We start from the raw sequence: 16,508 nt of genomic DNA, 5'->3' as shown, positions 1-16,508 counted from the left end.
GCTAATTATTATCTTCATCTGAAAAGACTAATATGACCCTGTGATTTGACTTCTGGGATGATAATCCATCTTGTGGGTGGGCCCACCGCACCAAACTACTCCCACTGAGGCTGTACCGTACGGCTTGATGTTGAGATTGTATGGACCCCGCTTAAATCGTGTTCTGAGGCGCGAGATTCTGGGATCTCGGGATGGATGATCGTGGCCGTGCGTTTGAGCGGATTTTTTCTGAGGCTGCGAAAGGTGGGAAACGGATACCGGAAGTGGAAACGAGACGGTTGGACCCGATTAAGAACCGATATGTTCAATCGTTTATCTGCGATCGAAACTCGCGCATGTGAGATCACTGGTTGGGTTTAGGGCCCACTTCTTTTGTGCTGTCGTGGCAGTCGATGGGCGCGTGCTAGGCGTGTCTTCACGGATGTTGGAGCAGGAAAGCTTGGGGACGTTTGTGTAGTGATAACAAAAGAGAATAACTAAAAAAATTATTTATAAAATAATTTGATTTACGAATTTTTTTATGATTTATTATTGAGAAGGAAAAAGATTTTCTAAGTTATTAATTTACCCTAAAAATGACATAAAAAAGAGAATAAATAAAGATTAATAATTATAATAATTTCACTTTTATGCAACAAGTAGACAAGGTAGCCTAATGGTAATAGATGAAATATGTTGAGATAATGAACTCGGGTCACTCCTTGTATAAGATCCGTGTGGATACTTTCTTACAAGGTTCGAACCTTTTAACATAATGATTTCAAAAATATTAATCGAAAAGAATTTGTTTTGTTTACAAAAGCAAAATATACGGTTTTTTAGTAACTAAATTTATCGTAATATGTCCAAAATAAGCATTTAATAAATACAAATATAAATTTAAAACTCCCCATTAAATCGGAAATTTCATTAGAGGTTGTTGTGAAAAAACATTGATGCAACTATCAAAAGTGACAAAGGTTCAATTGCTTTATGAATCATGATTATGAAATTAATGCAACCTACCATTATTGCTATTGATTTTTTTAAAATAAAAAAATGTATTTTTAACAAATAAAAATATTTTCTTTTTTCTTATAAATTAATTTACCTCAAAAGTTCAATGTAGTTTTTGCTCATGTTCTTCATCAATCAAAAGAAACCCTAATTTTGTTCTTTTCATTTAGAAAAATCAATTCATATCCTATTTTAAACTACTTTAATTTATAATCCCTCGGTAGAAAGAACTTAAAAAAAAAGTTTTCGAAGTTATTAACGCTCTTAACACGGATCAACTATTATTTCAAATAACAATTTTCGACCCTTCAGAGCCCGAAGGAAGGAAGTTTGGAGCCTTCACAATTTGAATACAATTGATTATTCCATCTTAAAAAAAAAAAAAAAAAAACTAGTTTCTAGATAAGTATTGGGTTTGAGATTTGTTGAAAAATGGAAAGCATAACTTTAAACCTAAGTTCCATGATTGATCCCTTAAATAGGCCTCTTTAGAATCTTTTATAGGCCTAAGGGTTTTGAGTGGGGGGGAGGGGGGTCCTAACCATCACTTTAAAAAAGTATTGATGTGGATATTTGCCACCACTCTCTCTCCTCCATTCACTCCCAGAGATCCAAAAGAGAAGCCTGGCATCAACTTAAAAATTTTATTTTCCTCCCTCTAAAGGAGAAGAATGTGTGTAAAGGCTGTGCAGAAAAACAGCAACCCTACTTTTAGATTCACCAAGGTTGACAAATATAAGGCCTTGGTGATAGCCAAAGCATCCCAAGCCTAAGCCCATTGGCTTGTGCCCCTTCTCTCCCTCAAATCTCTCTCTCTCCCCCCCTCTCTCTCTCCTACACAAAATTAATGGCTCATGATGGGCCTTTGGAGGTCAATGCTTACACAGACTCCCTCGGTGTCTGTCTACCTGTCCCCTCCTTGGGACATTATCATTCCTCATCTTTTTCCTTTATTTGAAAGAGAGGCCTGAGCCTGGCCCACCACGAGGACATGTGAGTTGTGGGCCCTAACTAGATGGGCCCACTTGGGTACACCAGGTATGCTTCTGAAATTGTGCCACTTTGAGTGTATTTTACACACTCTCTCTCCTCGGAGAGGCGTGCCATAAACAAACTGTTAGATTCAGAGAGCGTAGGCCCACCCAAAGAAAAAGAGAAGCAGCCCACTGGTGAAGGGCTGAAAACTTAAACAAATGCAGAGGGGCCAGAGAGAGAGGGAGATGATTTTGGCGTCAACATCTTTGTCTTAATTATGACAAATGTTTGAAATATCTGCCATGATTAGATGTTGGATTAAAATAACATCACAGGCTTTTGCTTTTTTCTCTGTTAAAATAAGAGATTAAATGGGAGGAGAGAGTGGAGCGAGCTACGGATGGGCTTGGCAGATTCCATGGTTCAGACTGACAAGAAAAGCTGAAAAGACAACTAGGGCTTCAAAAGTGAAGCGTTGGCATTGCCGACATTCCCCTTGCGTGCGCTTTCCTGGAGGCGTGCCGCCGAGGAAAGGCGAATGGAAGAGTTATTTAATCGAACGGTATATGGGCAGATCGGGATGAGGAGACACTGCCGAAACAGAGAAAGATTCTCGGTAGGGAGAGGGCCTCTCACCTGTGATTTCGATCTTGCTTCGGGTTGACTGCTGCCGTCTCAAAAACATTCGATTGTTGATAGAATTCATCTGAAACCTGCAAGTTGAGAGAGGCGAGGGCAGCTTTGGTCTTGTTTAGGGCCTCGGAGTTCTTTCTAAATCTCTTGTTCTTAATTTATGGTAGCCGGGTAGGGGTGCCATTTGGGTTGAGCTTTATCTTAGATTCACGGGGTAAAAATAAAAATAAAAAATAAAGTAATTATACAAAATTTATTAATCTAATAATATATATATATATATATATATATATCAATTAAATTTACCTCAAATAATAAAATAATTTATTTTAATGAATTAATTAAATATTTTTTTTTTTAAATACACATATAATCAAAGGATGAGAATACCCTTTCTCTCTCTCATTTTCATTGATAAATTACTAATAAATTAGTAATAGTAAAATATATTATAAATTACTTGGAGTTTTCTTAAATTTTCAATTACGACATGTCGATATACATTGCCTGAATACAGGGTAAGTAAGCAATCGGTCAGAATATTTTATGCAAATATGTTGGATAGAAAAAGGTGAGAATCCAACACTTAGAACATATATTATAATTGAAAAAATATTTTATGTATGATGGTTAGCATATAAAAATCCCATGCTCAATTTTTTACGATATTTAATATTTTTTAAATTGTCAAATTAATCCAACTGATACATATTGGATTTTTTTTAGCAGTTTTATTTAATCTCGTAATTGGTTATTTTTAATTGTTTCTACGTCATTTTCTAAGTATTGTTTTCTTTCTTCTCTTGTGTAGTCTTGCTTATTCGCTTTCTGTTTCCCCGTATCGATCTCCTTTTTAAAGTCACTTATAGGTGAAACGTGTTTGGCAGTAAGAAATACCAAAATAGACAGTGGTTTGTGTATGATTTTTAGGAATTGTAAAATCTCTTTCTCTCCTCCCTTGTGTAGACTTGCTTATTCGCTTTCTATTTTTCTACATCGATCTCCTTTTTAAAGTCACCGGTAGGTGAAAGGTGCTTGGCCATAAAAAAGCACTAAAATAGAGAGTGATTTTAAGCTAAAAGGTGCATCTTGGCCTCTCTTTTGTTAAATTACAAATATTATTCTCCCTTTTAGACTAATCATATTTTTTTGTTACATATAATAGACACATAAAATTTCAAGACAAAAGCAACTTTCTAGCTAGCTATTATTATTGAAATGGAAACCAAACACTTGCACGATTCGATTGTGTTAAAAACTGATGAACATATAGAATAAATCTAATGGTAGCATCCCATTTTGGTCAAATGTAGGGTTAACCTTGGTCTAACCCTATTAAATCAAAACCAGCCATCATACTTAATAACCCTTCAAATATTTTTCTTACAAAAATTGTGGCTCATTTCAACTATGGATGCACCAAAGTTTTTCTTTAGGGTTATTTATTTACAAAATATAATTATTTTAAAAATATTTATTTACTTGTATTTATATTAAAATTAATATATTTTTAAACAAATATCAACTGACCCATAACATGGATGTGTGAGATAATAAATAAATATAGAAAAAAATAATTTTGGCCCGTTCTATCTTTAACATAACGTAAAGAGTAGTCAAAATAATAATTATTATGAAAATTACTACAAATAATAAAAGAAATATAAATTAAAACATATTTTTACATTACAATCAGACCATGCTGATCCTCTGCTTTCCTAAAAGACGTGTTGGCAGTTGTTAGCCATTTTTTCTATATATTTTTTGTCTATCTGTTCAGGTGTCTTGTCCACTATTCTGCAAGATAAAAAAAAAACATAAAAGAAGCATGTAAACAGAGTCCAGTTCCATTTTTATTGCTTCTTCTCCTTCTCTGACAGAAACTGTAGTTTTCCAATGCTCACACAATACCCTTCAAACTTTTACCAACTTGACATTGGTTGTCTTCAATTGACTCTGGCAGAATTGATAGTTACCACTTGTTTTATGGCAAGACCTGCAGCAAAGGGGATTAACCAACATACTCTTTACACATTGTCAAAAACTGGACTCGATCACTGAGGCATCCAAGCTACTATGAACAAGTTCTTGCCCTTCGAAACCAGTAGGCAACCGACGAATAATAATAAAGTTTGATAGGGTATATACATACAAGACTATTGGCAGTGGCACAGCAAGCTATTATAATCAGAGGGTTTAGATTTTACTCAGAGATATTCCGAAAGGAGCAACTCGAATAACGGCTTCAACCAGCTACGATGCAAAGAGCAAGCACGGCAAGCCACAGCACCAATACAACCTACTCTGGACATATTACAAACCCTACCTACACTAACCCATAGGAGCTCATCGTGGATCATATCCTTGTTCGGTATTCCTAGCACTCTGCTACAACATTTTATCTATTGAGTCTTAGGGGGCTCCTACGTCAAGAGTGTGACCTGGCGCAGCCAATTGAGCTATGGCTGTTTGAAATCTTCGGTAGCAAGAAATGTTGAAATTTTGCCGCTGGGATATTGTATGGTTCCATTTCCATGTTGTTCTAAGATCAGGCTGCTTGTTCTGAGGGAGTTTCTTGGTTCTGGGTCTCGGTTTGACCTGATTCATTGAACTCGGTCCCAATGCCAGGCTTCGACTTGTCACCTCCTGTGGAAGTTCCATTTTGTTGTTCATTTTCATCAACTTTGGCATTTAGGAATCTGCCTCCACACCCTCTTGCACGTCTCAAAGCATGCAAATGACGAGATTCATGCAAATAGGGCTACAAAACAAAGCTGTAACTTACAAGTTTCCAACCGAAAATCAGCACTAACTGAAATAACACAAAGCCTCTCCCTCTCCCACTCTACACACACAAAAACAGAAAAATTCAAACAAGAGTTGAAAAGAAGCAGAGGGGCACATCACACAGAGCAACTTGGACAAAAAAATTGCAACATAGCATATTTGAGTTCATTAAAATTTATCATCTTCTGAGTGACCCACATGCCTCCAGCACGAAATGCGACAGAGTACAAAATAAAACTTCAACAAAGACAGCTGATGTCTGACAGAGTGTTCCCGTCATCCATTGACATAGCCATATTCACACAAAGTACCAAGCAACTTCAAGCATCATGGAAGCGTTTATCAAGTCTTAAAGTGATAAAGTTCATCCCAGATGGCCAGAAGATACACTTAGATGGAGGAAAAAAAATTACTAGCCATAAGTAATGCCAAAGAAGGAATAACAAGCACCAAAGGGAAAGGAAATAAATACTCGTGCTCAAAAAGTTGGACTACACAATTTCTTGCAAGAGACATACCTTTCGGCACTTGACCAATTTATTTTCAGATTCAGCTTTTGCACGAGATTGTCGACGTCTCAAGATGCCATGATATTGCTTTGCATTGACATATACAGGATCTTCAACTGTATCAGAGGGTAATGGAACTCCTGCATGAATCCCCATCAATGGAGGATGGATCTGCCATGGTCATGGTAAAGGAAACACTGAAATGAAATTAAAGCTAAGACAAACAATAATAGACTCACAGAATAAAAGTGAAGCTATTTTCACTAATCATGATATAGGAATAGAGCAACCTAACGTACCACTGCCTGTCCTCCATAAGCTGTAATGATGTTTCCATAGTAGGGATCAGCATATGCATATGTCGTTTGTGCCTGAAATAGAAATTCATGCTCATTTCAACACTTACACCCTTCTATTGCTAAGTAATTATATAAAAAATCTTTGCAGTCTTTTAAATATTTTAGACAAGACTACAACCAATACAATGAGGCTAAATAAGGAGGCACAAAAATTTGAGTAAACAGAGTTCTTTAAGAATCTCTAGCAGCTGTTTCTCTCATAAGTGGATCTCTTTATAATGATTCCTGGTTGATCAAAACCATAACCCAGTCTCTCACAGGTACACAGGTAAACAACGTAAAGATAGATGGTCAATAAAAAAAACATAAATACCAGTGAAATAGCGTTAAAAACAAAACAAAAATTGTTGACTAAAAAGTAATCAATTCACCGTTGTATTTTTTATACTTACATCAGGATGGGTTGAAATTACCAACTCCTTATACAGCAATTTCTGTTCCATCTCCATTTATACATGGATTGTTAAAAAATAAAAATGAGTAATTGGGTAGAAGTGCCTATTTAAGATTTGTTCTGCTTCAACTATTTTTCAACATTTCGAACAGTTACAATAGTACCATTGTATGTCCCACTTCAACATGAGAAATAGGAACAACATAGTCTGTAGCTGGTGATGTAGCACCAATGATCCCAGTAGTAGGAGGCTGATATTGGATCTGAGGTTGTGTCTCTTGTGATTGTTTCTGCTGTTGCTCATCAGCTCCACTGTTATCTGTTTGAGAGCCCATGGTAACGTACAGACAAGAGTTGAAAGTGAGTCATCTGAAAATTTTGGAACAGAATATAAACACATGCAAAAGCCAAAACAGATGCTCCATGATGACAAACAAAAACCACAGTAACAAGTTTGATGAAAAACTCCCACGAATATTTGACAATCAAATAGATGTTGAAGTAAAAGATCTGTGCCAGTAAGATAAAACCTTTTGGCCCCAATTACTTCGAGAAGAAGTCGGAGAAAAGAAAACACACTAAAAGAAATGAGGTTTTCAAAAGCATAAAACCTCTCATTTCTCATATATCACTCAACCTCTAAAACCAAAAAAGTGTTTCAATCTAAAAGCAGGAAATAAAAAGAAAAAAGAAATGAATGACTAAAGCATACAGCAACCATGAACCATAAGCAATATCTTTGTCAACTATAAATGCATATTATGGTGGATCCTATAGTTTCAGAGCCCATGTCCAGTATTCTGTTTAGTCCTTTCCAACATTCAAGTCTTGTTCAATGTATACTGAACCAATACAGGGAAAGAACACAAAAATTAAGAGATCCTTACAAAGGGCCATTGGAGCGAATACCCATTTAACACTGTCATTATAATCATGGGCATATGAAATATTACTGACCAGGCAGCTCCTCCCACTTACCAAATCCAATTTTCGTTTAGGATTAAATCTCATTGTAGTTTCATTGTTGCATTTGTTATAAGAGGAAGAGCTCAAAATTCAATGACAAAGACTAGTAAGAGAAGTTGGTCGACATGCAATAAGCAAAGTGAAGCACCATAACATATACCTGAATGTGAGGAAAGATCATGCACCGAAGATGTCATGACGTTAATTGGATTTTGCAGTATAAACACGGACTATGAGTGGAATAAACAATAACCTCCAGGTCGAGGTATGAATGAGATATGCTAACAGAACACTTGGCAAGGCATTTCATGCTCCCAACGGCTACAACTTGGCATTATTGATCCACAAAATAAATGACAAACTTGACTGCCAGCTTTTTTAGAGGCTCAAAAGCATTCACATACCTGAAATACCACTAACATTATGCTCCAAATTCATTAAAAAATCCAATTAATATATATATATATATATATATATATATATATATATATATATATATATATATATATAAAAATTAAGTTCACCACATAAAGATGACATGATTGAGGAAAGCACTTTCAGTGAAACAGATAAATCAAGCAAATAATTTTCACGACTACAACCATTAGGTTCATACATTTCTGCCACAAACGAAATATTGTAACGACCCATTTGTCAAATGTCCACTCCTTGTTAGGACGAGCACTTTTAGCATCCTTCACCAGACCAAGAACATGGCACTCCTTAACAGAATCAGCTAAGTAGTCTCCAACCATTTCTTATGAACAAGAACATGATAACTTTTGTAGACAGAGAATAATTAAGTTCAGCTGATAGCGCTGATCACAGGCTAATACCTAGCCACTTGTGCACAAAACGAACGGAGACCTTGACCAAGCAGACAGAGAGAACCGGAAAAGGCTCCTAAACACACACACACACAAATAATAATAATAATAATAATAATAATAATAATGATAATAAATAAAATTAACAAAAAACAAAAAAAAACTTAATTTTGAGGTTGCAATAGAATCACAGAAGGAAAACCACATAAAACGAGCATACCGCTTTGCAATACGAGAAAAAAATTCTCTTTCTTTTATTTAATTTTCAAAAATACTAAAGGAAACAGCAATCACTCAGACGACAGCCCCAGACTAAAGATTAAAAATAAGGAATTTCCAGATACAGATTCGTTCAGTTGAAAAGAAACACGAGCTACCCCAAGTATCGGGAAGTATCGCACTGAAAGCCTAAAACACACCGTACCAGCCATAATTTGAGCAGCATCAAATGCCAAATTTACCATAATCTGATTCGGTCCGACGTAAGCGCAAGTCTTAAAAAAACAAGTGGACGGAGATTTTACCAAAATAACTTGCTAGAGCTGCTCAAGGAACTCTAAACTGTTCCAAGCTTCACAAATTCCACAACTAAGGTAGCACTCTAACAGGTAGATCTACTCGCTTACCAAAACGAAATTCAGCACCGACAATTGAAAAACACGCAAAGAACATATCGCAACAGAAAAACGGATATCAGAGAGACGGAATTGAACAAGGGAAATTAAGGACAAGATCACGGTTTTCTCTTACCAGTAAGAAAGAATCTTCGCCGCCTTTGAGAGGGAAAGAAACGGCGGAACTTCGAAATGCAATTTTTCTTTAAGAGAATACTTGCCTAGCGCTTTTCTGCCTCTCACCTTGGTTTATTTACATTTTACTTTTTATTTTCCAATTTATGAAATAAAAGTTCAAATATTTCACATCAGTATCCATCGGATCACCGAATTAGGAGGTCCTCCTAATTCATGTAATTTAGGCCATTGGGTAACATATTCTATAAGTTATTTCGTTTTTATATTTTATAAATCTAACCTTATATAATTTAAAATATATTTATTTTAAATTTATTTAAAATAAGAATATAAATTATTTTAATTTTTCTGTGTAATCTCCTGTCTCTCGCCGCGTGTCACATGTGTGCTGCTTCGAAGTAACTTAGTCCTGCGGACTACCAAGGACTGATGTCCTCTCTTCCCTGATATTTGAGAGGGGCCCCTCGTGAGTCCGAACCAGTAACCACCGCGACCATCAATAAACGGAGCCTCCCCCGACAAGTCCAGATCGTCGAAAGCGACAAGATCCTCGTTTCTACCCGGAATCTCCTCGCCCGGACTGCCTCTCGGGTAGCAGACAGAGCTCTCTTCCTCACTCCGTGGCCCCCACCCAGCCTTGGAGCAAACTCAATCCCCGTGGCCACCATCGCACCATTCATCTGCCTCTGTGACCGGCTGCAGATTCTGGCCCCGCTCGGTCAGTTCCCCCGGAAAGCGAAAATCTGGGTGAGGATATCAACGATTAAATAATTAAATATTAACTTAGGTACTAGTAAGTCAAGTGGATGTAACGTGGCCTGGCTCTGCGTGTTGAGATTTTCAAGGGTGGGGTGTGTGAGCAGAAAATAGGGGTTCGGAAAGGGCGACGCGTGGCAAGCCATGAGACGAATTATAATGGCGACACGTGGCATTAGATTCGACGTGTAAGTGGTTCCCGCGAAAGGGAAAGAGTTGTCGAATGAGTGACATGAGGAGCAGGTCCACGATTGTGTCAGGTATAAGGTTAAGCACATGATTTGAAAAATAAACGATTTGGATTCAGTTTCATACGAGAACCCAACGGTCTTGGTTTATTTAATCAAAAGTAAAAATTAAACCAAAATAATTTAGCTCAATATATTTAAATCGGACTTAGCATTTTCTTCTCTATTTTTTACTATTTAAAATAAATTATTTTATTAACTATTTTTATAAAAAATATATCAATTAATTTAAAATAAATATAAATTCTTACATATATATATATATATATATATAATTTTAATATTTATATAGTTACCTCAAAACCAACATAAACCCAAATGGGTCCATTTAGGTTTGGTTCAACCTATTTAAGATGACCTAAATCGAACTCGATTCTTCATGCAATCCATTGCCACTCCTAGATGGAGTGAGTTGGTTAAGGGTCAAACTCCATTTTTTTCGCAAGAAGACCATGGTTTATATTTGTTACAATGTGTGACCTACCATGGCCCCACAAATTTGTGGGACCTACCATGAGCTCGAGAGGTGTTAAAGAGTCTTCATACAAAGTGGCTCTAGCTAAGAGATAATGAACATGTGCTGAAATTAAATAGAAAATTTGAAAATCAAGTAGGACCCACAAACGTACCACGAGCTGGTATCTCTATCTACATGAGTTGGAAGATCATGTGGGACCCACAAGATGAGACCAAGAGTTGGCTCTCTAACTTGATTCATGTCCTTAAAGAAGGTGTTTGTAGGTGAGTTAAATTAGTCTATTAAATAGATAATGTAATCTTATCATGATAAGCTTATCTTGGATAGTTCTAGTTGAAATGTAATTAGAAGTCTAAAATTACTTGTACACGGACTCTATTACCTCCTCAACTATAAATAAAGGTGATTGTAACTCGGAATCCATCAAGCAAGTTTCTTATTTTTTTTTCTCTCTCTCGTGTGAAGTTGTCTCTCTCTACTCTCTTTTATTTTCTTTTTCTTCTCTCTCTACTCGAGAGCTCTTCTCTTTTTTCTTTTTTTCTTTCTCTCTCCCCTTGCTCGAGCTATTATTCATCGGGTCCTAAATTCAACATGGTATCAAAGCTACCAATTTAGGATCCCCATTATGCTCTATGAAAATATGATTAAAAGTTGATTATAGAAGACTCCTTTTTAAGCAAAATTGAAGCTCAAGAGATAAGTATTTATTTAAGATATTATTAATTTTATGCTACTAGTTTTCAGTATTAAGAGGTGGTTTATAGATGTTCTTATGAATGTTTTCATCTTATGAAATAATGAGAATATATGCATATTGGATTATCTTTGATTAGAAGAGAATATCAAGGCAGTTTTTGTCGGTTTGCACAATACTTTGACCGAGACCAATGCATATTGGATTTTTTTTTATAAATTTGTGGGAACAAGATTCTTGGATAAAGAAGGATGATGTTGAGCCTTTTATGAGTCATTATCCATTAAAATTAATTACTTAGCATTTATGCTAAGCATCTCCATTAATTGAGTTGGTTAAAGCCTTCCACTTGGTCATATTTTGATTACTTGATTGGAGAAATATTTTACTTGATTTGCCTACTATGGCTGAAGATAATATGAATCACAAGAGTGACATACACAGAATCACCAATGCACCTTTATGAACTGGTCCACATCGGTTCGTCGATTTTTTATCACAAAGGACCTAGTTGGTCATCTCACCAACCATGGACCACACATTGATGAAGATGATATATTCTATACCAAATAGTTAAAGGATGATACATTTGTTACTAGTTGGCTTATCAATAGTATGGAAGAACATGTCTCCAATAATGTCATTTATTTAGAGACAGCTCAACAAATTTGGGAGACATGCACCTAGTTGTGTTCAAGCTCCGACAACTTACAAAAGTCATATGATATTTTACAACGGATGCTTACCACCAAACAAGGAGACAATATACATGAATATTTGGCCCGCTTTCGAGACTTTTTTCAATAATGGAAACTTACCCAACCAACCTCTACAAATATCTTTATCCAAGATAAACAGAAAGAGGCTTTGATAACTGCCATATGCCTTGCTAACATTAAACCGCATTTTGAAGTTGTTAGGACTCACCTTTTTAGCTCTTTCGTGGTTCCAACTTTTGATGATGCATGTACTACACTTCTCCGTATTCCAAAATCTTCTCCCTCTATTGATGAAATACCATCCGCTGTGTACTCTGGACATTGGGGAATACCATCTGACCAAGGCCGAGGCTGAGGCAGATTTTATAGAGGAGGAAGAGGAAGAGGTGAAAGGACTGGTTTTGATAGAGCAAATGGGAAGGAATGCAACCATTGCAAGGGATATGGCCACATTAGAGACACATGCTTTCACTTGAAAGAATGCTCTATATGTGTTAGATTGGGCCACTTTTGCGAAAGATGTTATAAAGCTAATGAAAATATGGCTAACCAAACCTTAGTGAGTGATACAAAGGTAGAACAATCTACCACAACAACTCCAACACATAATTTTACTGATGAAGACTATGAACTATTCCAGAAAATGAAAACCATGATGGGGTCTTCCCCAAGTACTTTTTCACCCACTGCTGCCACCACAACTTCAGGTATGTTTTTTGCCTCCTCTTCATCTTGGATAATTGACTCAGGAGCCTTCGAGCATCTTACAAGTAACAAACATCTGCTATACTCAATTTTTCCATGTCTTTCACATAAATTTGTTACCATTGTTGATGGTTCACAAACTAAGTTCAAGGGAAATGATCCATTTCTATTAGACCATCACTTCCGCTCACTGATATCCTTTTCGTTCCTACTTTCCCTTTGAATCTTTTATCGGTTAGTTAGCTCACCAAAAATTTTAATTGGTCTATCACTTTCTCACCCATTTCATGTGTGTTTCAGGATCTTAAAACGAATCAGGTAATTGGTGGAGGTCGTGATTACCTGGATGTGCCACAAATAAATACTGCATCCACCTTTGACACTGAAACCTGGTTATGGCATAATCGGTTGGGATATCCGTCCACCCAATCTCATCATCATTTTTCTCCTATATCGTGGTTGAACCTTCATTGTGAAACATGTCAAATGAGTAAACATTAGAGGTCTAGATACTCACCTTGTCTTGAAATTAAAAGTGTCTCTCCTTTTTCATTAATTCATACCGATGTATAGGGACTTCACTCGTACCACTTGGTTATTTTTGTTTAAAGAGCGTTTTGAAGTACCATTAATATTTAAATCTTTTCATGCAATGGTACTCACTAGGGGTGGCATCGAGCCGAGCAGAGCCCGAACCTACCTATGTTCGAGCCAAGCTTGATTTAAATATTTCGAACTCGAGCCTAAAATTGTTATCGAGCTCGAGCTCAAGGACTTGTGTTCAACACGTGATTCCTACTCCCTTCAACGGCCAGTCACACGGAGATTTCCTCAAAGTGTGATGTGGGATAGCGGTTTCATCTACGGATGATTACCTACGGGTACAGCTGATACGAGTAAACCTTCTTCGAGGGAGACTATGTATCATTCCTGGGGGTCTTTATTGACTCTTTGGTATTATTGTTGATGACCAAACACATATGGTCCCAACTATGGATTTAGGAGCCCTAGGGGAGCTTAACCCTTACTCTGCTGGAGTATAACTAGTTAAGCTGTGAGTCAACTGGAGTAGTAGCTACTAGACAAGAAGACTGGCACCAGAACCGACGTTAAGGCCAACAATAAATCGTCTACTAAATCAAATATTTTAGTGATTGTTAGTTGGTTTGTTTGATGATGTGTCATGCTCTAGGTTTGGGGGTGTTTGCTGATATCTCTTTTCCTTGCACTGTTTTGGCTTTGGTTTACTTCTTGTGTGCCAATGGAGCATGTGGTTTCCATGAGTTTTATTATTCTTTAGCTGTTATTCCTTTTTGTAGTCGTTCTGGTGTTTTAACTTTTCCCCATTGAGGACAATGTCAGGTTTAGGTTTGGGGGGGGGGAAACGATTCTTTTATGTCTTAGCAATGATTTTCTTTTGATTTTTGTTCGTGGTTTTCAAATTACTCCTCTTAGTATGTGGTTAAATTTAGTAGAGTTAAAATAAGTTGCTCAAATGTGTTTCAAATTTTTTTGTAAAACTGTGTAGAATATGCCTATTATAAATTTGATATCATTTGTTGTGATCCATGAGAATTCAGTGCGATAACTTACTATTGCATTAGACTTGGAACTAATTTGCAAAAGAGAACATGTAAATCTAGTGTTGATCTATGTTAGTGTGAATAGTCTTGTATGCCTATATAATATTATTCTTTTTTATATCTCAATGAAATTCCTTATTGTAATGTATGAATGCAAATGGAAATGCTCTTGCTTGCAAAAGACAGATAACCTCAGAAACAGCCTAGGCAAACCCAGGGACATGCACCGGAACAGTCGATTACTTAAAGATAAGTGCATGTGCAGTGAAGACGAATACAAAACGGTGGTAATACCAAAAGTATTCAGTGAAACAAAAATTACGCTGGTAATAGCGAAAAATGGGTTTAAATCTGGAAGCAATGAGTTTCTTTAACTTTGATGATGAATTGTAAGTTGAAAGAAGTTGCAAGTCAAGATTGAAATTTGTATACTTATTTTGTGAGATTGTCAGACAACAGACTTACTCTACTATTTTCTCTTAATTGTGATGTGACCAGGATTTTATTGTTATTTGTTGCCTCTTTGTTCTGTTGAAGTAATTGCTTATGGGTCACATTGGTTCAGGTGGAATAACAATGAGTGTATTTGGATTGATAATGTGCTATATTTTACACATGTTTTTAAATTGAGCAGGGTTTCAAATGATTTTCAGATATTTTACGATACTAAGTGTTAGTCATATGCTAATGAGGAGTAGATTTTATTCAGTTTTCTTTTTATATTGTTGATTTAGATGAATTTTGTGGGTAAATTCCATGCAAACCCTTACAAGACACAACTCATCCACTACTGTAAAGTAGGGGTTGAATGGCTTGTTGTATACGCTAAATGCAATCGTGTTCCCTACGAAAGTGGCATTTTGTTTTCCTAGGCTTAATTTTGGTTCTGTTGTTGTTTTGCGAGGGACTAGCAAAGACTTAGGTTTGGGGTGTGATAGATGTCAGATTCTTACATGATAACTAGGTTAATTATAATAGAATGACCCTTATAATTGTGTTATAGGTGGTTATTTATCGGTTTTCAAATGAAACGTACATTTATTGAATTTGGCATTAATCACTGTCTATATTGCATATTTTTCTCTCCTGAATTATATTTCATTGCTTTTAGGGTTTATTTCTTCCTGAAATGATTTTTATGGATTCAATTATAAAATTTCAGGAAAATTTTGGTGGAGAAGGAGATATTTACAAAATGTCATTAGTGAAAGGGAGAGATTTTTAGGGTAAAATCGTTTTGAAAAGGAACGGAGCTCAGGAGGGGAGAAGCAGAGGAGTCGTCGGCGAAAGGGGAGGAGAGCTCGAGAGATTTTCCCTCCAGCTGCCGACCATTCGGAGGGAAGACCCGAGAGGGCTCCCTCCGAACGCCGTTCGTCACCGTCGTCCACCACCATCCGAAAACCGAGAACAGACCGAGGAGAGCTCGAGAGAGTCTCCGTCACAACGAGTTCGACGCTGCCATTTTCTGCTCGCCAGGCCGAGAGGTGACCCGAGAGGGCTCCTCTGGCACCGATTCCGCATTTTCGACCATTTTCGGAGCTATTCCGACTCCAACCGAGACTCGAGAGAGCCGCTCGGAGGACTTCGGCTGCATTCCATCATCCGTCGCACACCTCCATACGTGGGTTTCTATCCTTCTTCGCCGGCGTCGTCTCTATCTCCGGCCACTCGCTCTTGCAACACGAAGCCATCAATTTCTGGAAATTACAGCACCCATGAGAACGAGCCTTTGCTGCCCGAGCGAGAGGAAGGAGAAGGGGAGTAATCCGTCATTCTGTAATTTAATTTTCCTATAGTTTGAACTTAGGTTTTGAATGTTTATTAAATTTGATTTAAGAATTAATGTTTATCGAATATTTGTTTTCCGAATATTTGATTAAATTAGCTAGTTAGGGTAGGATTATAATTTAGGTTGGATTCTGGTATTTTAATCCGATTTCTGTCATTAACTCTAGGCGCCCGAGAGGGGCTAGACGCAAGGATTGAGAAACCGGATTCGTGATTTCGTGGCGCTCGAGAGAGGCACGAATCACGGTAAAATCCATAGTTGACGTTTCCTGTTGTGCAAGTAGTTAATTAGATTATTGCTTGATAATTTAGGATATAATTAGTGTTTAGTTCAGATTA

The 16,508-nt window shown here is 36.8% G+C and overlaps 1 protein-coding gene across 3 annotated transcripts; it reads right to left on the bottom strand.

Annotated features, from left to right (window-relative positions):
- Positions 1-4,274: 4,274 nt before the first annotated feature.
- On the bottom strand, positions 4,275-9,273 carry LOC137951622 (nuclear transcription factor Y subunit A-7-like). Of its 3 annotated transcripts, none has more exons than XM_068798412.1 (6): positions 9,197-9,273; positions 7,780-8,023; positions 6,818-6,972; positions 6,200-6,271; positions 5,910-6,071; positions 4,275-4,600 (listed from the first exon to the last, which is right to left on the bottom strand). In XM_068798412.1, the coding sequence occupies exons 2-6, from the start codon at positions 7,814-7,816 to the stop codon at positions 4,589-4,591; spliced, it is 438 nt and encodes a 145-aa protein (XP_068654513.1). In that variant the 5' UTR covers positions 7,817-8,023; positions 9,197-9,273; the 3' UTR covers positions 4,275-4,588. The 3 variants fall into 3 exon arrangements, with proteins under 3 accessions (XP_068654513.1, XP_068654511.1, XP_068654512.1); XM_068798410.1 differs by lacking the exon at positions 4,275-4,600 and adding an exon at positions 4,690-5,365; XM_068798411.1 differs by lacking the exon at positions 4,275-4,600 and adding an exon at positions 5,310-5,378.
- Positions 9,274-16,508: the final 7,235 nt, after the last annotated feature.

Source organism: Aristolochia californica, unplaced genomic scaffold (assembly GCF_029961685.1).
Source record: "Aristolochia californica isolate CCGP_79_NKW_82.1479 unplaced genomic scaffold, dmAriCali1.0.hap1 SCAF_15, whole genome shotgun sequence".
In the NCBI taxonomy this organism is placed as follows: domain Eukaryota; kingdom Viridiplantae; phylum Streptophyta; class Magnoliopsida; order Piperales; family Aristolochiaceae; genus Aristolochia; species Aristolochia californica.
Note: the sequence above shows the minus strand (reverse complement) of the source record. Positions and strands in the feature narration are given on the sequence as shown.